The sequence below is a fragment of the Buteo buteo genome, chromosome 32 (assembly GCF_964188355.1).
Source record: "Buteo buteo chromosome 32, bButBut1.hap1.1, whole genome shotgun sequence".
In the NCBI taxonomy this organism is placed as follows: Eukaryota; Metazoa; Chordata; class Aves; order Accipitriformes; family Accipitridae; genus Buteo; species Buteo buteo.
The window spans coordinates 885,087-909,422 of NC_134202.1; the positions used below are offsets into that span (position 1 = coordinate 885,087).

Consider the following 24,336-nt stretch of genomic DNA (forward strand, 5'->3'; position numbering starts at 1 on the left):
CCACTCCCCCCTCGGGTCTATATGGGATGGAGGGGACCCCCCCGGCCCCCATCCCCTCTCCCCCCCCGGGTCTATATGGGATGGAGGGGACCCCCCCGGTCCCCCAATCCCCACTGGGTCTATATGGGATGGACAGGACCCCCCCAGGCCCCCATCCCCTCTCCCCCTCGGGTCTATATGGGATGGAGGGGACCCCCCCGGCCCCCATCCCCTCTCCCCCTCGGGTCTATATGGGATGGAGGGGACCCCCCCGGCCCCCCATCTCCTCTCCCCCCCCCTCTCCCCCGACCGGGGACAAAGCCGGGCGGCGCCAGCAGCGTCCCCCATCCCCGGGGGGGGGGGGGGGGGGGCTGTGTGTGTGTGTGCTGGTCCTGGGGGGGGGGGGGGTGTCCCTCTTCTTTACCTGCCACCCGGGGAGAAGGGGCGAGGGGGGGGGGGGGCGACACCCCCGGCGGCAACGCGACCCCCGACGACCACAAAGGCGACTCCGGTGACTCCGTTCGTTTCGGTCCCGGTGGCTTCGGCTCGTGGCCGTGTCTGTGTGTGTCGTCGTCCCCCCCCCCCCCACTCCTCCTCCTCCTCCCCGTGTCCCCCCCCCCCCTTCCTGTCCGCCCCCCCCCCCCCGGTCCCGGTTGCTCCATCCCCTTCCTGTGTGTCCGGACTCACCGAGCCGGCGTGCAACAGCCCCGCCGCCGCCCCCCCCCCCCCCAAAAAACCTCGGCTCTTCCCCCCCCCCCTCCTTTCCCCGATTCCCCCCCCCCCCCCCCCCACACGTTGCTTCATCGCCTCCGCATCCCTCCGGTACCAGGTAACGGGGGAGACCCCCGGGGATTTTGGGGGGGGGACACGACACACACGACCCCACCCGGCCGCACCCCCCGACGGGCCCCCCCCCCCCAACCGTGGGGAGATGGGGGGGGGGGTCGGTCCCCATCATCCCCTCGCCCACCCCCCCTTCTATTTTACCCCCCCCCCCGCCTTCACCCCGTTCGGCTTTTCACCCCCCCCCCTTCCCCTCGCATCCAACCGCGTCGTGTTTTCAGCCGCCCCCCCCCCCGCACCCGCCTCCGTTATATTTTCATTTAACACCCCCCCCGCACCCACCTCCGCTGCATCCCCCCCCGCCTCCCCCATTTCTCCCCTCTTTGCATTCAACCGCGATTTTCATTTTCCCTCCAGCCCTGTTGCATTTTAACCCCCCCCATTATATTTCCGTGCCCCCCCCCTTTAATTTCCACCCCTTTGCCTTCACCTCGGTTGCATTTAACCCCCCCATCCCCATCCCCGCTCCCTGGGCTCACCCCAACCCTTATTTAAGTGCCCCCCAACCTTCCGGGGGGGCATCTGGGGGGGGGTGTCCCTTCCCACAGGGTAGATGCTTTGGGGTGAAGCACCCTAAAACACCCGGGGGGGGTGTCATACCCCAGCACCCATCGCCCCCCAGCCATGACACCCCCAGGGTGATGTGGGGACCCCTTGTATGGTCCCTACGTCCAGCCAGACGTGGGGGGGGGGGGGTGTGTGCTCTATTTGGGGGGGAGTCCCCCAGCACCGTGGACCCCAATACCTGAACCGGAGCCATTTGCATTGCAGGGACCGGTGACATCCCCCCCCCCCCCCCAAAACGTGCCAGCACCGGGACGAGCCTGGACCACTGGGACAAGATGCAGGAGAGCTACGAGAGCGTCATCTCCCTGGGTGAGGCTCTTAATTTCCCCTAATTTCTCCCTAATTTATTATTACTCAAGAAGACTAAAATTAAATTAATTGGCCTTCATTAGTGGCTGAATTCATAACGGTGTAAAACCACCAAAATCGCCAGGACTGAGCTTAAATAGAGCCTGGGGGGGTTTCAACTGGCACCACATTTCCAACCGCGGCTTTATGCCTCTGGTGTCCTTGGCCATCCCCATCCTGGCGTTACAATTTTTGGGGTGGAAAGAGCTATAACCAGTATCCAACTGTCTCCCCTAGCTGAGGAAATCGCCATCAGTTGGCCACGGATCACCGCCTTTGCCGAATCACACCGAAGGAGGGGGTTGGTGTCCGGTAAGTCACCAATCGTGCTGCTGGTTGGCGCCGGTGATGACCAGGAGCATGTTTTGGAAGCCCCAAAACCATGGGTTGATGGGTGCAGGAGATGGGAAAGCCATCGGATACGGCTGCCGCGATCCCGGGAGGGATGTGGGCAGCCAACCGGTGGGTTTTCAGCGGCGGGGCCGGATCCTCACCTCCTTTTTTCCCTGTAGACGATGGGTTGTTGAGCGAGAACGAAGAGGAAGACCCGCCACCGGGTGAGCTGGAGAAGGTGGATGCCGAGGGGATGCCAGCAGGAAAGCCCAAGGGGACCAGCCCCACCAATGCGGAGGGGACAAAACCCAGTGATGGTCCCCAAAAAACAGAGAACCAGCCCAGAAAGACATCAGGCAAGCGACAGGGTAAATCAGGCCACCGAGGCTTCAAGAAATTCCCCCCGCGGAGCTTGCTCAGCCACAGCCGCTGCCACGACTGCGGCAAAGCTTTGGCTTTCGGTTCAGCCTTCAACAAACGCCGACGAGGGACCGAACGACCCCATAAATGCCCCGAATGTGGGAAATGTTTTCGGCTCAGCTCAACCCTCATCACCCATCAGCGCCGGCACGCCGGCGATAAACCCTACAAGTGCCCCGACTGCGGCAAGACCTTCAGCGTTGGCTCGGCGTTCATCCAACATCAACGGGTGCATGCCAGCGCCGGTGCCGGCACAGCACCTTGCCAATGCGGTGTCTGTGGGAAGAGTTTCCCAGCCAGCGCCAGTTTGGTGAAGCACCAAAAATTACACCTGGAGGAAAAACCCTACAAATGTGGGGATTGTGGGAAGGGTTTCAACTGGAATTCACATCTGGAGCGGCATCGCCGGATCCACACCGGCGAAAAGCCCTACGCCTGCCCCGAATGCGGTAAAAGCTTCAGTTGGAGCTCCCACCTCGACCGGCATCGCCGTACCCACGCTGGCACCGGCGAACCCGCTTGCCGTTGTGCCGATTGCGGTCGCTGTCCAGCTCCTCGCGGCACTGAAGGCTCCAAAACCCCCGAGAAGCCCTTGCAGTGCGGTGAATGCGGGAAGGGCTTCACCAAGAGCACGGCGTTGGCCAAGCACCGGCGCGCTCATGCCGGCGAGAAGCCCTACAAGTGTGGGGAGTGTGGGAAGGGTTTTGGCTTGAACGCCGCGTTGCTGCAGCATCAACGGAGCCATGCTGCCGGCAAACCCTACCAATGCGGTGATTGCGGTAAGAGCTTTGCCTGGAGCTCCCATCTTGACCGGCATCGGCGTATCCATATGGGTGAGAAACCCTACCGTTGCGGGGATTGCGGGAAGAGTTTCTCCCAGAGTTCCCACTTGGAGAGGCACCAACGCGTCCACGCCAGCGCCGAGCAACCCTGCCAGTGCACTGATTGTGGTAAGAGCTTCTTGGCCTCCAACAAGCGCCGGCGGCTGTTGACCGGCACCGGTGAACGACCCTGTAAGTGCACCGATTGTGGCAAGAGCTTTCTTTGGGGTGCCCGTGCCCGACCGGCACCAGAGAGGACCCATAAGTGCAGCGAGTGTGGGAAGAGCTTCACTTACAGGGCGGAGAACGTCAAGCACCAAGGGACACAGACAGGGGAGAAACCCTATACTTGCCCTGAATGCGGGAAGAGCTTCGGGCAAAATTCGGCATTGGTGAAACATCGCCGGATGCATACAGGAGAAAAGCCCTACAAGTGCGGGGATTGCGGGAAAAGCTTCAGCGTCCGCTCCAACCTCATCAAACATCAACGGACCCACCTTGGCGAGAAGCCCTACAAGTGTCCCGATTGCGGGAAGGGTTTCATCCAGAAGTCGGACCTCACCAAGCACCGCCGGATGCATACCGGGGAGAAACCCTACAAGTGCAACGTCTGCGGTAAATGCTTCAGTGTCTCCTCCAACCTTATCAAGCACCAACGCATCCACCTTGGCGAGAAGCCCTACCAATGTTCCGAGTGTGGCAAGAGCTTCATCCAACGGTCCGAGCTCACCATCCACCAGCGCGTCCACACCGGCGAGAAGCCCTACAAGTGTCCCGAGTGCGGCAAGTGCTTCAGCCGTAGCTCCCACCTCAACCGCCACCAACGCACCCACGCCGGGGACAAGCCCAAAGCCACCGCTGCTGCCGCCGCTGCCGCCACCGCTGGCAGCCCCCTGCCACCCTCCGGCGCCTTCTCCAGCACCGCCTTCTCCCCGCCGTTGGGCGGTTCGGCGGCCCCCATCCCCTCGCTGCCCTCCTTCCCTGCCTCCCCCTCGCCCCTGCCCATCCCTTCCCTCTCCAGCCCTGCCCTGGACCTGCCGTGGGCCCTCTCCTTCCCTGCCCGCGCCTTCCCCCACCCCTCCTTCCCCTCGGCCCCCGCCTCGGGGGCCCAGACCTCCTCCCTCATCAACTGAGTGGTGCCCGGCCCTGGCCGCAGCTCCATCCTCCTCCCAACCTCCCCAGACGCTCGCCCAACGCCCAACCGGCGTTGGCCTCAAAGACCCATTGTTGGGAGGGCTTGTTCCTGCCCAGAGCCGTTCAGCCTTCGTGGGTAATTAATGATCTCTCTGATTAGGGGATGAGGCAGCTCCTCCAACCCCGACCACAGCCCCAGCTCCATCCTCCTCCCTACCTCCCCAGACGCTCGCCCAACGCCCAGCCGGTGTTGGCCTCAAAGACCCACCGTTGGCGGGCTTGTTCCCACCTGGAGCTGTTCACTTTTGGTGGCTAATTAATGACCTCTCTAATTAGGGGATGAGGCAGCTCCTCCAACCCCAACCACAGTCCCAGCTCCATCCTCCTCCCTACCTCCCCAGCCGCTCACCCAACACGCATTCTTGGTTGGCCTCAAAGCTCCAGTGTTGGGGGGCTTATTCCCACCCAGAGCCGTTCAGTCTTGGTGGCTAATTAATGATCTCACTAATTAGGGGATGGGGAAGTCCCCCTCATGCCGTGGCTCCATCCTTCTCCCACCCTCCCCAGCTGCTCACCCAACACCCATCCTGGACAGACCTCAAAGCCCCGGTGCTGGGGGACTTATTCCCACCCAGAGCTGTTCAACCTTCATGGCTAATTAATGATCTCGCTGCCGGCATTGGCTGCTCCCCACTGGGGTTCCCCCCAGCTCCACACTGGGACCCCAACCTCCATCCCAGTCCCCCCATTCCCCACCCCACCACTCATCCCAGCATCTCCCGTTGGTGTCCCCCAGAGCATCTTCCCACCTTGCCCCTCTGCTTCCCATTGGATGAAGGTCCACGTCATCACCCCCATCCAGGTACCACCCTCTGCTCCCACCTTGGAACATTTTGGGAGAAAAACCAGCAGAAACGGGGGTTTTCCCATGCCGCTGCATCACCTTCTGCCCGCCAGGGAACTGCCGTAAGGGACTTGGGGATATTTCCACATCCCTGTCTCCTGCGGCGTCTCCCTGAGCTCGTCTTATCCCACGTCATTCCTCAGAAATGGAGCCGGTCGGGGTTTTCGTCTTTTATTTTTTATTATTTTTTTCCTTTTGGAAAGAAAATACTTTGGGGCAAAACCACGCAATTTTGTGACGTCATTTTTCAGGCACTTACTGGAATATTTTGGGGGGTTTTGTTGGTTTTCTTCTTTTTCCACGCGGACTTTGCAAAAACTTTCATGCGTTTGTGGTGGGTTTTTTTAATTATTATTACTGATTTTCCTGAATTTTTATGTTTGCTTTTGCTCCGTCCCTCAGAGCGGGATTCGGCGCATTTCGGTACTATCAGGAGAAGGCGGCAGCAGTGCTTTTTTTGCTGCCTGAAATCCTGATTTCTCCCATTTCCCAATTTCTCCCCATTACCAGGGGAGCAAGGGCTTCTCGGGGGAAAATAAATGAAGAAAATTTTAAAAATTTAAAGAAAAAAACACTAAAAGAAACAGAAAGGGTTACATGCAAAATATAAAAGCATCAAAAAAAATACAGAAGAAAAATAATTAAGGCTGAGAATGACTTTTTTTCCCTGAAAGAGGATAAAAAGCTGAAATAAGACTTTTGGAAAAGTAAGGAATTGCTGAAATCTCTGGAATTGGGAAGGTTTCAACTGAAAACAGAACAATTCAAGAAGTGTGGAGGTGCTACGGGAAGGACTCGTTGTGTTTATTGAAAAAAATAAAGAAGTTTAAAATATTGGCAAGAGGAACAGGTAGTAACGTAGGTGCAAAAAAAAAGAGGAAAAATATCAAAATATGGAAAAAAATTATAGAAAATGAAAAAGAAGAGGAGGAAAAGAAAGCAAAGGACATATGGAATAGAAAAAAATTGGTGATAAAAATAGAGAAAGGGATAAAACCAACCATCCTAAAGAAGTACCAGAGCCTGTGTCAGGCAGCGATTGCAGGCAGCGCCGCAGGAAGCGGGAGCCGAGCCGGCGTCGGATGTGGCAGCACCGGGAATTGCTGCCAGACCATTGGATGCAGAAAAAAATAAGAATTTAAAAAAAAAAAAATAAAATGCCCGGAGTGGAAGGAATAGGCTCTCGGTGTTTGCTCGAGGGTTGTGAAGCTCAGAGGTGCGATGGACGGAGGAAGAGGAGGCACAGTGGGATGCGGGATGCGGCCGTGGGATGCGGAGCTGCACCATCCCCTTGCCCGATTAAACAGCCCCTGAGGATTGTCCCCAGCTCCGTGCGACGTGTTTTGGGGACCTGCCTGGCTCCCCGGCCAACCCCGCTGCAAAACCGGGGTGTCACCGATGGCACAACCATGATGCCACTGGTGGTAGAACCAGGACATCACAGCTGGCACAACCAGGATGTCACCGATGGCACAACTGGGATGTCACTGATGGCACAACCATGATGTCGCTGATGGCATAACCATGATGTCACCACTGGCTCAACTGGGATGTCACTGATGGCACAACCGGGATGTCACAACTGGGATGTCACCAATGGCACAACCAGGATATCACCGATGGCACAACTGAGATGTCATCGCTGGCACAACCAGGGTGTCACCGCTGGCACAACCATGATGTCACCAAGGATGTTAATTCTCTCTTTGCGTCGCAGGGGGACCCTCCGGATACCCCCACTGGGTTTGGGTCCCCAATCCCCTCCGAGGGGCTGCCTTGAAGGCAGCACCAGCTCCACTTTGGGGGAAGAAACTTGTTTGAAGGAGCCCCAAAATCTCATGTTCTTGCCTCAGTTTTGGCCGGTGGTCAACAGGAGCTGCTGTTGGGGATGGCTTTTGACACCCACCTCCAAATCACCCCAGCAATGCACTAATTATGCATTAATGAGTGCACTAATTACATGCTCCCATGCAGATGCTGCCCTGCCTTGGGGCTCTCCGGCCAATTTGGGCCAAATTAGCCCAAAATCAAGGGCATGGTGAGATGATGTGGCTTGGTGGCTTGGTCACCTCTCCAATGCTGGGCTCTGTGGATGGGGTCACCAAGGGGGGGGACGACAAGGAAACCCCCTCCCCATCACCCCACAGAGCCCAGGACCTTGCAAATGGAAAGCGGGGAAGCGGGAGGAAGAGGAGGGATGGGGATGAAGTCAAGAACTTCCCCCGGGGTTCAAATAATTGAATTATTTTAGGAGGACACGGTGACCATGCCATGGGGTGCAGGGTCCTAAATGGAGCCACAAGGGACAAAATTCACCCCAAAAAGATCATGGAGGGCTTCAGAGAGGATATTTTGGGGGAAAAAACCCACACTGAACTGCGATTTAAGTGAAATTTATATATTTTCTGGTGTTGTCCGTGCTTCCGAAACCGGCGTGGACGTGTCGCTGTGCTGCTTGTCAACGGTCCCCTCCATGTCCGCTTTCGGGGACTGCCTCGCCTCGTCACCGCAGCTCGCGTCTCTTTTTTTTTTTTTTTTTTTTTTTTTTTTTTGGAGTCGCTTTCTTTCCATGAGTAGTAATAAATTAGAGCCTAGCTACCCTGGCGGTGCTGCGGTCCTTTCCCTTGGTGTGCTGAAAAGTGGTTGTTCCTCTTCCATTTGCTTTGGAGGGCTTCAAACCACGTCCAGATCCAATTTTCCAAGGATTTTTTTTTCCCTTTTCCCTTTGGTTGGCTTTCCAGTTGGGTTGCCCCATTTGAAGCCCAGTTGCAACTCAGCCTGCAGTTAAAAATGTGCATTTTCCAGTGCAAGATTCCCATGAATCCAGTAAAAATGTGTCAGGATGGAGGAAAGTGTTGAGCCTTCACCAGCTGAATCCTTCGGTGGTGGACAGCCAAGAGCGTGGTGGCACCGAAACCACCTTTTTAACCCCAAAAGGCCACTCCACTTGGACCATGGGGGAGGGTTGGGTCTCAGCATGTCCCTAGGGCTGCTCCAAACATCTGCCGTTGAACCCCAAGGTGAAGAAATTAAATTAAACTCCTCGAAGGCTCCAAGGGTCACCACCAGTCACGGCCACATCTCACCCACCCAAGCGAGGAGCAAGCCCATGGGGCAGATCAGCCCACGGCCATGCGTGGATGCTACTCCAAGAAGTCCTGCAGAAGGACCAAAATTCCCAGGGCTGGGCTTAAACAGAGCCCCTGCGCCGTGGGCGGAGGGTGGTGGGGTTCCCAAGCGGGGATGATCAGGGTTGTTAATAACCATTAGTACCCTCAGCCTCCAAAATGGTTTTTAGGGTGACTCTGCAGCACATCTCCAAGGGGTTCAGGATGTCTCCAATGGAGTTCAGCATGTCTTGAAGAAGCTCAGCATGTCTTGAAAGGGTTAGGCACATCTCCAAGGGGTTCAGCTCATCTTGAAGGGGTTCAGGACACCTCCAAAGGGGTCCAGCATGTCTTGAAGGAGCTCAGAATGTCTTAAAGGGCTTCAGCACATCTTGAAGGGTTTCTGGATGTCTCCAATGGGGTTCAGCATGTCTTGAAGGGGTTCGGCATGTCTTGAAGGGGTTCAGCACATTTCCAAAGGGGTTCAGGATGTTTCCAAAGGGGTACAGCACATCTCAAAGGAGCTCAGCATGTCCTGAAGGGGTTCAGCACGTCTTGAAGGGGTTCAGCATGTCTTGAAGGGGTTCAGCACAAGCTCAGCGTGTCTCCAAAGGGTTCAGCGCATCTTGAAGGGGTGCAGCACATCTCAAAGGGGTTCAGAACATCTCCAAAGGGGTTCAGCATATCTCCAAAGGGATTCAGCACATTTCCAAGGGATTCAGCACACCTTGAAGAGGTTCACCACATCTCCAAGGGTCTTGGCCACTTCCCGGGGAGATGCAGGCAGTGCCAGCACCTTGGGGGACTTAATCAGGGAGGAAGAGCAGCCCCCCTCCCACCCCATGGATTGGGGGAAGGCAGAGCACCCCGAGTCAAGTGTCAGCCCCCCAACTCTGGGGCACGCTGCTTCCTCGGCCACTATCCCCGTGCCCACCCCAGGGACAAGGAGCCAGTGCCAGCCCTGTCACCACCCCACAGCTCTGCCATGGGGCAGAGACACCCCCCCCAGGCACAACCCTATTTTGGGGTCCAACCTAGGGACATCCCCCAAGCCCTCCTGGACTTGGCTCTGCTGGAGCAGAAGGTTCTGAGGAAACATCTGCAGGGGGCACGGTGCCAGGAGGGGAACAGGGTGGGGTCTTTATTTTTAGATGGATATTAAATTTCTGTTGTCTTAATTAAATTGCTGCCAGGGTTGGGGAGGAGAAGGGGCCTGAGTAGAATATGTATATATTCCTACTTCTATTTGGGAAAGGTTTTAATGAATAACTGTCTTAATAAATGCATAAAAAGAAGATGTAAGATTTTTTTTTTTAATGCTGGAACCACAGTTACAAGGTAATTATGGTGGCCATGCTATGGGATAGTTATAAAAATGGAAAAAACCTGAATAAATCTGAAGTCTTAATCTGGGAAAAAAGAGGATGAAGAGGAGTATGGGGGAGCAACATTAAACCACAAGAGGCTTCCTGTACAGCAGAGCATGAAAGCAGGTCTTTGGTGAGCAAAAGGCAGTGCTGCTTCTTTGAATGAATAGTCGATACATGGAAAAAAACCTTATTTTTTTCATTAAGATGAAAAAAGATCTGAAAAATCTGATGGGTATAAGCAGACAAGTGTGAAAACCTGGCAAGAAAATGGCCATAGAGAATGGTAAAGTGGTAAAGTGGCTGTGTCCTGTCCCCTCCGCGGGAGCGAGAGCCGCAAAGGCATTTCTGGCATGCCAAAGATTTGCCTGCAACGTCCTCCCGAACCCAAAGGTTTCACATGGTTTGCTCCCTGAAGGGCAAACGCGACCACTCCACCGAATGCCTAAAATAGCCAGCGAGGTGAAGCCGTGCCGGGGGGGGAGAACTCTTGCCCGGGAGCAGCTGCGGACGTTTCTCCTATCTTGGATTTCTCCACATGACACCAGGACGAGCCGGTCCCTTTGTTCCTTACAGCTCCAGAAAGTCAGATACAACTACAGACTCTCCAAACAACCCAACATCCGTATGAACAGGACATCCACGCTGCTCTTGAAGCATCGCCTCCATCCCTGCCTCATCTGGCACCACGGAGAAAAGTTTGCCTCCGTCAAGGTGTTGGCTCCGTCAAGGTTTCAGCTCCATCAAGGTTTTGGTTCCACCAAACCCTCCCTGCAAGGAACTGTGACATGATTCCCCCTGCCTTGGGACCTTCTGTGTCGCAACTCATCTCATGGATAGAGACCACCAGTCCTTATAACACGTGGACCACCCCATACAGCTGAGATGCACCCTCTCATGAAGGCTGTGGAGACCCTCTTGCCAAGGGAATTACCATCCCCTGCCCCAGGAGAAGACGTAGAGCTCTAGCACACATCATGCCGGTCCTTCATGCATGTGGAGTGGGCCCTTGCACCCCTGGGGTCTGCAGCCAGGTCCTCCCAACAGCTCCAAAACTGGGGGATCTTGCCCCATGTGCCTGCCAACACCACCCAGGACTTGGGGACACCTCACCTTGATGGTCATCGCTCAGGACTTTGAGGACTTGATGGCCCCAAAGGCTTAGAGAGCCTGGAAGACCCACCTGGACTTTATTTCTCCCACCTATCCTGGTGGGTCTCCAGGCTTTTTTGGTGGAAACACCATAAGGAATAAATCAGACTTCCCACACACACATCTTGGGGTTGAGCACCAGCCCCAAAACCCCACTGAGCTCCTTCTCCCTGCCCAATTTTGGGGTGATCTGTGGGGTGCTGCTACCTGACACCCACCACCATCAAGCCAGGAAAGGTGTCACCTGCTTTCCCCATCCTTGGTGGGAAAGCTGGAGCTCCTCTTCCCACCCCAAAACAGGCTTATGTATGGACCCGCTGGTGACGGATGAGGGACGAGCTCTCACTGAAGCTCTTCCCGCAGCTCAGGCAGGTGAAGGGCTTCTCCCCGGTGTGGGTCCTCTGGTGCCGGTGGAGATGCGAGAGGCGTCCAAAACCCTTCTCACACTCGGGGCATCTGTAGGGCTTCTCCCCAGTGTGGATACGTTGGTGGGTTATCAGGTTGGAACTATCGTTGAAGCTCTTCCCGCACTCGGGGCAAGCATAGGGCTTCTCACCCTTGTGGGTCCTCTGATGGGAGAGGAGGTGGGAATGGAGGCTGAAGGTCTTCCCACACTCGGCACAACCGTAGGGTCTCTCTCCGGTGTGGATCCGGCAGTGCTTGGTCAGGTCCGAGCTCTGGCTGAAGATCTTCCTGCAGACGGTGCAGGTGTAAGGCTTGTCCCCAGTGTGGGTCTTCTGGTGGATCAGGAGGACAGACCTATAGCTGAAGCTCTTCCCACACTCAGGACATCCATAGGGTCTCTCCCCAGTGTGGACCCGCTGGTGGATGAGGAGGTTGGACCTTTGGTTGAAGCTCTTCCCGCAGTCGGGACAACTGTAGGGTCGCTCGTGGGTGTGGGTACGCTGGTGGGCGATGAGGTGGGAGCTGCGCCCAAAGCTCTTCCCACACTCAGGACACTTATAGGGCTTCTCACTGGTGTGGACTTGCCCGTGGGTGGCCAGGGATGGTCCACAGGGAAAACTTCTCCCACCCTCCCCGCAGACGTCATCTCCAGCAACGGGACCAACTGGCCACATTCGGTCCCCCATCCCACCACCCCTCATCCCCTTCTCCACCCATTTCCCAGCCCCGCGTTGTCCCATCCTGGCTACTCTTCGGCGTGTCTCCATCCTCTCACCATCTCTGCCCTCCTCACCATCCATGGTCCCATCACCTGCAAGGACAGACGTGCTGGTGTGGGATCCCACTGTCCCACCAAGCCCCTGCACGTCCCCAATGGATGAAGGTTTGGAGCCAAGACGCGGAGACGATCCACTCCAACCATCTAGCTCAAGCGAGGTCTTCTAGACCCACGTCCATGTCCTTGAGTATCTCCAAGGATGGATGAGCTCCAGGAAGCCTCTTCCAACCTTCTTCCATCATGGAATAACTCACGTTGGAAGGGACCCATAAGGATCATCGTGTCTAACTCCTTGCAGGAGGACAGTGCCCAAAAAATAAGCTTTTTTTTTTTTTAAGGTTTAAGCAAAATTTCATGGTTTGGGGTTTTTTTTTTCTGATTTGTGCCCAGATTTCAAAGGAAAAGAGGGGAAAAAATTAAAAGGAGCTTCATAATTTCCCACCTTTTTCTGCCATCAGGACTTGGTGAAGCTCAAGGGTTTCTTCTTGGGGGGGGTGTCCCCCCAAACTTTGGGGACCACCTTCACCCCCAGACTTTGGGGATCACCCCCCCTGCTCACCCCCTCCCTCACCCCACCCCACCCCCGTTTTGGTCCTTTTTTTAACGATGGTACAAAATAATCTGCCCTGATTCCCGTAGGAAATTGGGTATTTCCATAGAAAAATAGGGAGACACCCCCCAACACCGCCCTCCAAAAAAAAAAACAACCCATACGGCGTCCCGGTCCAGCGCCCCGGGGATGCTCGGGGGAGGCAGCCGGATGCCTGGATCTCCCCCCCCCGCCGTTCCCGGTGCCTGTTGCAGGCCGGGTCGGTGTGGAAGGACACAGGAAAGGGCTGCCCCAGCTCGGAGGAAGAGGAGGAGGAAGGTCGGAGCCGGCAGGTACCGGGGGAAGAACGGGGGCGGCTCCGGGGATGCTCCGCCTGGACCCGGGGGGATGCCCCGGGGGGATCCGGGGATGCTCGGCTCGGTCCTGGGGATGCTTTTCCCGGTCCCAGGGATGTTCTACCCGGTCCTGGGGATCCTTTTCCCGGTCCCGGGGATGTTCTACCCGGTCCTGGGGATCCTTTTCCCGGTCCCGGGGATGTTCTGCCCGGTCCTGGGGATCCTTTTCCCGGTCCCAGAGATGTTCTACCCGGTCCTGGGGATCCTTTTCCCAGGGATGTTCTGCCCGGTCCTGGGGATCCTTTTCCCAGGGATGTTCTGCCCGGTCCCGGGGATAGTTTTCCCAGTTCCAGGGATGTTCTGCCCGGTCCTGGGGATCCTTTTCCCAGGCCCAGGAATGCTTTCCCCGGTCACAAGGATGTTCTGCCCGGTCCTGGGGATGCTCTTCCCAGTCCTGGGGATGTTCTGCCCTGTCCCGGGGATGTTCTCCCCAGTCCCGGGGATGCTTTTCCCATTCCCGGGGATGTTCTACCCGATCCTGGGGATGCTTTTCCGGGTCCCAGGGATGTTCTGCCCGGTCCTGGGGATCCTTTTCCCAGGCCCAGGAATGCTTTCCCCGGTCGCAGGGATGCTCTTCCCAGTCCTGGGGATGTTCTCCCCGGTCCCGGGGATGCTTTTCCCAGTCCCAGAGATGTTCTACCTGATCCTGGGGATCCTTTTCACAGTCCTGGGGATGTTTTACCCGATCCTGGGGATCCTTTTCCTGGTCCCAGGGATGTTCCACCCCATCCTAGTAGATCCCAGTCTCGGTATTTCCCTCCCGTTCCTCTCCCGGATTGCTTTAGGAACCGGTGAAAGGCTTCCCAAGCTCTTCCAGGAGGATGCTTTGCTTTTTTAACCATCACACCCAGCTAACACGCAACTGCATTTATCCCTCCAGGATCTGAACAGGGACCCCCGCCAAGGGACCTCGCATCCTCCTGCTCATCCCTGGATCCCTCCGGGTTGGAGGTTTTTGGGAATCGCAGGGACCAACGGAGGCGTTTGCTGTTTCAGGGGCTGGAGGAGGACGGGATTTCACCAACCATGCAGGAGAACCACGATGCATCAGGCTCGCCAGGTGAGCGGGTCCATGTCCCGTCCCCCGCTCCATCCCGCAAAACCTATTCAATTCCCCCTTCCCACGGTGCCCCCCTCAAGCATCGGGGATCCCTTGCTGCCCCCCCCAATCTCCCCATCCCTCACCATCTCCCCAAAATCCCTCCATCCCTCCCTACCTTCCCAAATCCTCCCATCCCTCCCTGCTCTCATCCCACATCCCCCCATCCCTCCCTGCCCTCATCCCAAATTTCCCTGCAGGCGAGGGACAAGCCAGCGCTGGGATGAGCACAACCACACCGAACTATGAGGAAAATCCCCCGGGAACAGATTCGGCTCATCCCTTTCTCCCTGGAAAGGGGTTCAACACCCCGGAGGACCCAATCCCAAGGGATAAGAGGAGATTTTTATGCACTGAATGCGGGAAGAGTTTCAACCACAGCGCCTACCTCCTCCGCCACCAACGCATCCACTCTGGAGAACGTCCTTATCCCTGTCCAAAATGCGGGAAAACTTTTACCTGGAATTCCCACCTGAATTCCCATCAAAAAACCCATACGGGGGAAAAACCCCATCGTTGTCCCGAATGCCAGAAATGCTTCAGCCGTCGATCCAACCTCCTCCGTCATCAACGCCTGCACGGGGTGGAAATTCCTTATGGGAAAAGCTTGAAGGCTGATCGTATCCTGCATTCCCAGAGCCGCCCAGATGATATTCCCTATATTTGTTCTGAATGTGGGAAATGTTTCAGTGCTCGCTCCAATCTTTTCCGTCATCAGCGTATCCATACTGGAGAAAAACCCTATAAATGTCCCGAATGTGGGAAAAGTTTCGGGCAAAGTTCGGATCTCATCCAGCATCATCGAACCCACACCGGAGAAAAACCCTTTTCCTGCTCATTTTGCGGGAAATCCTTTAATGAACGATCCCATCTTATCCGACATCAGGGTCGGCATACGGGAGAAAAACCCTATAAATGTCCGGAATGTGGGAAAAGCTTCGTACAAAGCTCAGATCTCCTTATCCATAGGCGATCCCATGCCGGCGAAACCCCCTATATGTGCACCGAGTGCGGGAAACGATTTCGGGTCAGTTCCAGCTTGGTACGACATCAAGGATTACATACGGGAGAAAAACCTTATAAATGCGGGGAATGCGGGAAAGGATTCAGCGCTCGCTCCGTCCTTGTTATCCATCAACGGCTCCACACGGGAGAACGACCCTACGAGTGTCCAGCTTGTGGGAAACGTTTCGTTCAAAGCTCTAATCTCAGTCGGCATCGACGGATCCATACGGGAGAGAAACCGTATCCCTGTCCGGCTTGCGGGAAGAGGTTCAGCGTCCGTTCGAGCTTGGTCAAGCATCAGCGGCTCCATGAGCCACCCCATAACCCCCCCAGGGAGGAGAAAGATTTAGGATGGAGCTCGCTTTATGGCGAAAAACAAGTGCAGGAAGAGGAATTGCCCCATAGATGCTCTTGAGCATCACCCCCCCCCCAAAAAAAGGGGCCTGACCCCAAAAATGTACGTGGATAGAGGGAGAAAATATATTTGTAACTTCAGGATGTGGTCAGCTCGGTGGTGTCATCCCAGATGCCCCCCCCCACCCCCCATGCTGGGTGTGTTGGGGTAGGGGGGCAGGAATGGGATCCCCACGTTCCTTGGGGTGATGAGCACCCTACCCCATTGTTTTGGGGTGGGGGGGCCAGCAATGGGACCCCCGCATCCCATAGGGTGTCAGCGATGGGATCCCTAAATCCCTTGGGGTGCTGTGAGCTGGCACCCACAGCCACCCCACCATGTTTTGGAGTGGGGGGCACAGGGATGGGACCCCCACATCCCTTGGGGTGATGAGCACCCTACCCCACTGTGGGTTTTTGGGGGGGGGGGGGCAGCAATGGGACCCCCCCTGTCCCTTGGGATGCCACCAGCTCTCTCCCTTCCCAGCCACAAACCACAGGGAACCCCAAATTTAGGGGGTCCCAGTCCGTTGACCCCCCTAACAAAATCCAGGTGTTGAACCCCCCCAAATTTTCCCCTATTTCCCCAAAATTTCCTATCTTCCCTCCAATCCTTCAAGCTGGCTCTGAAATGCCAGGTAAAACCCAAGGGGAAGAGCAGCAGTACTTCATACCCCCCAAAATAGCCTGATGTTACCCCAAAACAGCCTGATGTTACCCCAAAACGCAACCCCCAGTCCGAAGGAAATCCATATTCTTTAAAAATCAAGTAAATGGGCAAATTAAACTGATACAGATCAACCCCTTGGGGAATGAGAAGGGAATTAAGATACTTAAAAAACAGGTGTAATTTCTTCAGTTGTTAACATGGAAAATTTAGGGTATGAATATTAATGTAATTACTAACAATAGTGATATTTATTTATGTTTATAATATTTGTGGCTATTGGCTTGGTTTTTCAAGCTTCAGGGATTTGACCCTATCCCTGTAGTGGATTTTTAAAACCTCGGGAAGCAAAATCACCACCGTAGGGCTGCAACGATCCCATTCCCAAAGCCGTTATCCCCCCACAAGGCTTCGAGCTGTTCCCCAGATGCTGGAATATCATCGCGGGGGGTGTTTTTTAGGATACCTGGGGTACAACCGAGCGAATAAAACCACATGGAGGGAGGGGGGAGATATATTTTACTTGCCAGAAAATACACTCCAACCGACCCCTGGGGCTGCCTCGAACTGGTGCGGTTCTCATCACAGCCCTGGCACGGCCGCAGCCCCCCCCCCCCCAGTACCCCAAAACGGCTGTGGGGCCCCCCCGTCCTGTTAGTGCAATTTGGCTTCTGCCTCACCTTTTGCTGGAAAAGGGGGAAAATAACCCCAAATAAGAGACTGAAATTGGAGGCGGGGGGGCAGAGCTGGGGTGAAAGGAGGGGGGACAGGTAAGGGGATGTTGTGTGTCCCCCCGCCCCCAGCCCAGTGGGCAGGGTCCCCGGTACGGCATCCCCCCCCCAAGCGTTTTAGGGGTGCAGCTCCTGCATTGAGGAGGGGCCGCAACTGAGCAGCTTCGTTAGCAGCTTTGTAAGCAGCCTTGCCCACCCAGCTGCTCGCTGTCAACACCCAACACACAGCTTAACTCAGTGTCCCAATGCCGGGCACACACAGCCCCATGGGACATGGCTCCCACCGCCCACCCCACACTTCATCCACCAAATTCGGAGGGGTGAACACCAACAGCCCCCCAAATTTTGGCCCCCGACGGCGTCACCTTTGTCAACAAGGGGCTTCCAAGCGTCACCCCATCAGCTCTGTCCTCCCCCCTGCAGCCTCTGCGGGAGATAACGGCGGCACACACCGACCCCGCTCCGTCTTTTTGGGGTTCCCCAGGGAGGAGAGAAGCCACAAGAGGGGGCAGGCTCGGGGTGGCGGAGGCTAAAGGCTGATGCTTCGGTGATGTTTGAAGTGACCCTGCCCACCCCGGCGCTGCTCTCGTTCCTCCAGCTCGTCGCTGTTGAGGCTGGTAGCGTCCGACAAGCCCAATAAATGTTCGACCGAGTCGAACTTCTGCAGGTCGGAGGCGATGGTTTGAAGGCTGAGCACCGAAAGTGTGTCGGCTGGGGGGCACTCGGCCCCCAAATGTGTCCCTTCTGTCACCCCCACCTCGGTACCGGCGTGTTGAGGACTGGCTTCGGCTCCCACCGGCGAAGCTCGACGAACAATGAGGCGTTGGAGACGGCGAGCGTGGATCTGTTCGCTGATCTGTTCCAGGTTACGCAGGGCCACCGAATAACGCGTCTTGGCTTGTGACACCAACCGCTCCAGCGCCGTCACCTTGGCCTTGTGCTCCTGTGGGAGATGGCATTGGCCACCACGGCCATCTCAGCATCCCAGTGTCCCTTCCCAAAATGAGGGGCAGACCCCACCAGCCTCCTTTTCTTCCCCCTCTCCACCTCATCCTGAAAACTGGCAAAAAGCAGCAGGATCCTCCCCAAAATGGGATCCCCGTGCCCCTCACCAGCCTGATGTGCCCCACCGCAAGTGGTAAAGCCATGTGTCCCCCGCCCAGTACCTCGAGAATCTGGTTGAACTGGGCTTTCAGCTCAAAATAAGGCTTGCTCTTAACAATGACACGCTTGAGGGACTTCTGGAGGGCTTGGACCTTGGCCTCAGCTTGCTGACACAGCTGGGTCACGCGCTGGTGCTCCCGCTCGCTCCGCAGCCGCTCTTCCTCCGCCTCATTGACCTGAGAACACCCCAAAACCCCTTCAGAAGCGGGGTCTCCTCTGTCCCCATCATCCCCAACTTCCAGCCACCTCCTCTCAGGCCCCACCCCAACCCTCCCTGAAGATGAAGACACACACCCCCCCCCTCGCCCGTACTTTGCACGTAGCATGGTTGAGCATCTCCTGCCAGGTGGGATCCAAACGGTTCTTGTCGGCCATGACCCCCTGCTCTGCCACAAAAACCATCTCGCGAGCAGCGTTGTGCATGCTGACAGCTCGCTCGTACCGCAACGCCGCTTTCTGCGTCTCCTGCTGAGCCTGCGCGGCAAGCGGGGGTTACGACACTGGGGAGGGGGGAAAAAAAAAAAAAAAAGACACACACACACGCCCCCCCATCCTTCTGCACCCCTGGGGGAGAGCGGTACCTCCTTGGCAAGGCGCCGGGCTTCATAGTAAGGTCGAGCTTTCTCAATGCAGTTGCCCAACTGGGAACCTTGGGCGTTGAGCTTCCTCGCCGATTCGGAGAGGATCCGGCGATAGGCGGTGCGGGCTTCCTGGAGGCGAGAAGCAGGGAACATCTCATCCCCATGTGCCCTCATCCTCCATCGCGCCACCCAGGGAGACCCCTCAGCAGCAGGTTTTTCCTTCCCAACCACCCCACTGAGCCCAAAACCCAGCAGAGACCAGCATGAAGGTGACCAGTTAAGGACCAGGGAGACCAGTTAAGGACCAGGGAGACCAGTTAAGGGCTGGGAACAAGGGTTGGGGGACTGGTTAAGGGCTGGAGGACAAATGAAGGGCTAGGGGATAAAGACTGGGGACCCAATTAAGGGTTGGAGGGACCAGTTAAGGGCTGGGGAACCGGTTAAGGGCTGGAGGACCGGTTAAGGACCAGGGAACAAAGACTAGGGGACCAGTTAGGGACTGGGGGAAAAGCTCACATCCAGCTGGAGCTCCACCCGGTTGATCTCCTCGTTAGCTTGGTTGAGATGCTCCAGCTCCTCCTGGGGAAGGGAGAAGCCAAACAAGGGGTGGGGGAAGAGAAACGCAACCCCCAAATCTGTCGTGCCCCCATTCCCCCCCAAAAAACAAGGGGAACCAGGAAAAAGACCTTTCCTGCACCCACTCCTCACCTGTATCCTGGGGTCCAGCTCTTCCTCCTCCTCCTCCTCCTCCTCTCCTACCACTTTTGGGGGTGCCCTGGGTTCCTCGCCCTCACACGCTCCTCCTGAAACGGCCGCCCCTGCCTCATCTTCATCCCCCCCCGGGGAGACTCCCAGCTGCCCGGGAGGCGTCTGACGTCCGTCCCCTCCATTTGTCCCCCAAACCAGCCTCTCTTCCGCGTCCCCCATGGCGGGATCCCCCCCAATCCGGGCGACGTCGGAGTCTGCTTCGCTTCAGGGGGGGGCCAGCATCTTTGCGGGGGGGCCATTCAGCGCCAGCCCACCCCGCGTGGAGCAAGGGCCCCTATTTCATTTTGGGGGTGAGCCAGATGGGGGGGGGTGGAGGGAGCGGGGGGAAGCCCCCCAATGTCGGCAGAGACACCTCCCCCCCCTCAGAGATGATGACTTGGGATCTGGATCGGCCAAGACAGGATGGGGGGGGGGGGGAGGGGGGGCTGGAAAACAACCGGGAAAAGGTCAGCCCCCTCCTGCACCCCACAAGGTGCCCCCTACCAATTCCCTCTCCCTAGACCCCTCCAGTGCCCCCCCAATGCACTGCCCCCCATGTCACTGCCCACCCCACATGTCCCTCACCCCTCTAATGCCCACCACCTCTCCAGTGACCCCTATTATCTGTCCAATGCCCCCCTAAATGCCCCCCACCACTGCACAGCCCCCATATCCCTCCAATGCCCCCCCACCCCTCTAATGCCCCCTATATCCCCCTAATGCCTCAACCCCTCCAACGGCCCCCCAAAATGCCCCCACCACTGCACTGCCCCCATATCCCCCCAAATACCCCCCACCCCTCCAATGGCCCCATATCCCCCCAATGCCCCCCATCCTTCCAGTGGCACCCCTGAATGCCCCCCAATACCCCCTATATTCCCCCAATGCCCTCTATATCCCCCTAATCCCTCCAATAGCCCCCCAAATGCCCCCCACCCCAATCCCCCCTATATCTCCCCCATGACCCCATCCCTCCAATTCCAAATGCCCCCCCAATGCCCCCCATATCCCTCTAACGCCCTCCCACCCCTCCAATGCCCCCCCAAACGCCCCCCACCACTTGCACTGCCCTCATATCCCCCCCAATGCCCCATATATCCTCCAATGCCCCCCCAAATGCTCCCCCACCCCTCCAATACCCCCCATATCCCCCAATGCCCCCCCAAACACCCCACCACCACTTGCACTGCCCTCATATCCCCCCAATGCCCCATATATCCTCCAATGCCCCCCCAAATGCTCCCCCACCCCTCCAATACCCCCCATACCCCCCAGTGCCCCCCCCAAACGCCCCCCCCACCACTTGCACTGCCCTCATATCCCCCCCCAATGCCCCCCATCCCTCCAATGGCCCCCCTCAAATGCCCCCCCACCCCTCCAATGCCCCCACATCCCCCCAATACCCCCCCAAACGCCCCCCCACACTGTCCCCCCCCCATATCTCCCTTCCCCACGCCCTCCCCCGCTCCAACACCCCCTCACAACCCCCAAAAGCCCCCCAAAAACCTCTCCCCCCCCCCCCCCCCCAAGGCGGGGCCGCGGCCTGTGTTTACCTCCCGCTCCGCCACAGCGGCTCCACGTCCCCGCCCCCCCGCCACCGGAACCGGAAGCGGCGTCCTCACTCTCCCCTCTCCTCCTGCCGTACGCCATAACGGCCCCCAGCGCTTCGCCGCCCTCCGCCGTCTCCACGGATCGCCCGGCCTACCGGTGACCTTAAGCTGGGTGCGGAGGTGAGTACCGGTGAGGAATAAGCCGCCGCGCTCCGCCTGGCCCCGCTCTTTCTCGCGGTGGGTCGGGGAATGGGCAGCGGTAGAGGTTCGAGTGGGTGCCGCCATCTTGTTTTACGGTGGCGCCGCCGCGCCTCAAGATGGCGGCTGCCTCCTTTAAATCCCCCTTCGACCCATTCGACCACGTTTATAAAGTTCCTTCCCTCTCCCCAACCCCGCGGAAATGTCGGTCTCTGGTGGGGTGTGCGGGGAAGGGGGGCGGTGAGGCTGAGGGAGGCCAAAATGAGGCCTATAGACACATAAAATACCTATGTTATTCTGTCCCGCCCCCCCTCCCCCAGCGCTGCAGGTACCGGGGGGTGATGGGGAGGGGGGCCTTTGTCTTAGTAACCCCCCCACAGGGTGCGAACACCCCAAGTTGGGGGGCGGGGGACCGCCCCCCAACTCATCCCGGGGGTGGGGGGCTATGATGGGGGACCCCCAAATCATGCCAGGGGTGGGGGGGCTGCAATAAGGGACCCCAGCTCATCCCGGGGGGGGGGGGTAGGTCTAAGACCCATGGCACCACCCGATGACCCCCCCCCCACTGTTTTGGGGTGCCAGTGTAGCCCCTAAAGCCAGGGTAAGGATGATGGGGGGGCTCCAACTCCACGCGTAACCCCCCTCCCTCTTTCACCTTGCACGCCATTTTCTCCCAGAGCAGGTTTGATGTGACACCCCCCCCTCCTCCCCCCCCCCTCACGGATGGAGCCGGGAAGGGACCCACCAGCTCCCCAAAACTGGGACACGGAGGAGAGGGGTGACCCCCACGCAGGTGGGTTTTGGGGGGGGCTGTGGGCTGCCGTCCCTGCCCCACCCCCCAGGCTCCTTCCCTGACACCATCACCCCACTGTGGCTTCTTTTGCAGACAGAGGGGACCCCCCCCATCCACTGACACCCCCCCCAACAGAAGCCAAATTGGGGGGTTTGGGGGTACAACCAGCCCTCGGACGCCCCTATGGATGCTACGAGTGCGGGAAAGGTTTCAGCAGCAGTTCGGCTTTGTTAACCCATCGCCGGATCCATACGGGCGAAAAACCCTATAAATGCCCCGAATGTGGCGATCGCTTCAATCAAAATTCGGCGTTAGCGGCTCATCGCCGGATCCATACAGGCGAAAAACCCTATAAGTGCCCCGAATGCGGGAAAGATTTCGGTCACGGTTCAACGTTGGTTAAACATCGTAGAATACATACGGGGGAAAAACCTTACGTTTGCGAAGAATGCGGGAAAAGTTTTAGTATCCGTTCAACCCATATCCGACATCGGAAAACCCATACAGGTGAACGACCCTATAGATGTCCCGATTGTGGGAAAAGTTTTAGCGATAGCTCTTATTTCGTTCAACATCAACGCCTTCATATAGGCAACATGCCGTATGTTTGTCGCGATTGTGGGAAACATTTTATGTGGAGTTCGGCTTTAATTCGTCATCGGCGAATCCACACCGGTGAGAAACCCTATAAGTGTATGGATTGTGGGAAGAACTTTAGCGAGAATTCGACGTTATTACGGCATCGACGGATCCATACAGGTGAGAAATTCTATAAGTGCACTCAATGTGGGAAGAGCTTCAACGACAGCTGCTCACTGATGCGTCACCAACGTGTCCACACCGGTGAAAGACCTTACCAGTGTCACCAGTGTGGGAAGAGCTTCGCAGACAGCTCGACGCTCATATCTCACCAACGGACCCATACAGGCGAACGACCCTACGCCTGCCCCGATTGTGGGAAGAGCTTTACTGAGAGCTCTACGCTCATCACCCATCATCGTATCCATACTGGAGAGAAACCCTATACGTGTTCCGATTGCGGAAAGAGCTTCAGTCAAAGCTCCAACTTGGTGACCCATCAACGTATCCATACGGGTGAACGACCCTATAGCTGTGCCCAGTGCGGGAAGAGTTTTTACCGGAGCTCAGATCTCGTCCGTCATCACCGGACCCATATCAGGGACCACCGAAAATGAAGGGGGATGGTCAAGGTCACCCCAGCTCCTTGTGGACCGTGAAATGGTGTTGGCTCAGGAACCGCTTCACTTTCCATCCAATATTTTAATTCTAATAGGTTTTTTCCAAGCATCTTTAGGTTTTATTTCACCAAAATAAGGCCCCCAAAAAAGTCTTTATCATGGTGACACCCTCCTCAAGGGACAAAGGGGACATGGCAGGATGGGACGGGACCCTGGCTATTTTGGGGGGGGCGGGGGGGCGGGATGACATCCCCATGGGGTATTTTAGGGTGATTTTGTGAGGGCATTTTTCAACCGGTGCTGAAGGGAATGGGGCTACAAGGTGGGACTGAGTCATTTTGAGGTGAAAAAAAACCCTTTCTCCTCTAGAATGCTGTTTTAGGGAGATTTAGACCCAAAAATCAATCCCTGCTCTTCCCATCATGGCATCAATGTCTGACCATGGTGGCTGGAAAACCGAGATGGGGGGTGGTGTGGGAATAACCTGAGGTTTGATACCTTTTGGGGGTTATTTTATATTAAAAAAAATACTCAATAAAATGATATGAAGTGGTAGACGGGTCGATCCCTTTTGGCTTTTGGGGTGCAAAGTGATGGAGAAACCTTTGGGTGCTGGGAGGTTGGGACAGCCCAGCCCCCAAAAAATACTTCATACCCCTACCCGGGTGGGTGCTGAAGTTGGGGGTTGGGGTTACCCCTCATTTTCTTAGTGGGTTGGGGGGGGGGATGATTTCAGAGCCAGCATCCTGTGGGGTGCAGGGCTGCCAGAGGACCCCCCACAACCCCCCAAAACTGCCCCCCCCCCCCCCAGCAGCTGAGGGGTTAAGGCAGGGCTGGAGCTGCGGGAAGTGGCTCTGAACTGGGGAGTCACTTCCCAGGTCAGGAGGGTCTGGGGGGGGGGACACACACAGGTGGGAACCCCCCAGGAGCACGGCCAGGCTGCATTGGATGGGGGAGAGAAATCCAGGGAGACACACATGGGGCCACTGGAGCAGGATCCGGCTGCACTGGGAGGGGTGGGAGACCCCCCCGAAGACCCCTGGAGCAGGGCCAGGCTGCACTGGAGTGGGGAGAGACCCTCAGGAAACCCCCCAGGACCCCTGGAC

At 57.0% G+C, this 24,336-nt stretch overlaps 3 protein-coding genes across 11 annotated transcripts in view; 1 reads left to right on the forward strand and 2 right to left on the reverse strand.

Annotated features, from left to right (window-relative positions):
• LOC142026198 (uncharacterized) overlaps nt 1–24,336 on the reverse strand; it is a 50,695-nt gene that overhangs the window by 13,629 nt on the left and 12,730 nt on the right. The window contains exons 2-3 of one of the 4 annotated variants that reach the window (XM_075019063.1): nt 16,673–16,683; nt 11,278–12,026 (exon numbers count right to left, since the gene is read on the reverse strand). In XM_075019063.1, the coding sequence (XP_074875164.1) occupies nt 11,278–12,026; nt 16,673–16,683 (760 nt within the window). Of the gene's footprint in view, nt 1–11,277; nt 12,027–16,672; nt 16,684–24,336 lie in introns of those variants that run through there. The other 3 variants (XM_075019064.1, XM_075019062.1, XM_075019061.1) reach the window with 3 other exon arrangements.
• On the forward strand, nt 1,616–23,994 carry LOC142026250 (uncharacterized). 5 transcript variants are annotated; one of them, XM_075019187.1, is made up of 4 exons: nt 1,616–1,698; nt 1,975–2,049; nt 2,250–4,155; nt 14,542–15,847. In XM_075019187.1, the coding sequence occupies exons 1-4, from the start codon at nt 1,665–1,667 to the stop codon at nt 15,620–15,622; spliced, it is 3,096 nt and encodes a 1,031-aa protein (XP_074875288.1). In that variant the 5' UTR covers nt 1,616–1,664; the 3' UTR covers nt 15,623–15,847. The 5 variants fall into 5 exon arrangements, 4 of the variants coding, with proteins under 4 accessions (XP_074875288.1, XP_074875285.1, XP_074875286.1 ...); XM_075019184.1 differs by lacking the exons at nt 1,616–1,698; nt 1,975–2,049; nt 2,250–4,155 and adding exons at nt 13,033–13,040; nt 14,100–14,163 and having other exon boundaries at nt 14,403–15,847; XM_075019185.1 differs by lacking the exons at nt 1,616–1,698; nt 1,975–2,049; nt 2,250–4,155; nt 14,542–15,847 and adding exons at nt 21,107–21,220; nt 21,916–22,031; nt 22,125–23,994.
• Nucleotides 16,233–21,058, reverse strand: SH3BP5L (SH3 binding domain protein 5 like). 2 transcript variants are annotated; one of them, XM_075019191.1, is made up of 8 exons: nt 21,044–21,058; nt 19,452–19,936; nt 19,260–19,322; nt 18,744–18,872; nt 18,475–18,636; nt 18,165–18,338; nt 17,756–17,941; nt 16,233–17,659 (listed from the first exon to the last, which is right to left on the reverse strand). In XM_075019191.1, exons 2-8 carry the CDS (start codon nt 19,668–19,670, stop codon nt 17,528–17,530), a joined length of 1,065 nt encoding a protein of 354 aa, XP_074875292.1. In that variant the 5' UTR covers nt 19,671–19,936; nt 21,044–21,058; the 3' UTR covers nt 16,233–17,527. The 2 variants fall into 2 exon arrangements, with proteins under 2 accessions (XP_074875292.1, XP_074875291.1); XM_075019190.1 differs by lacking the exon at nt 21,044–21,058 and having other exon boundaries at nt 16,239–17,941.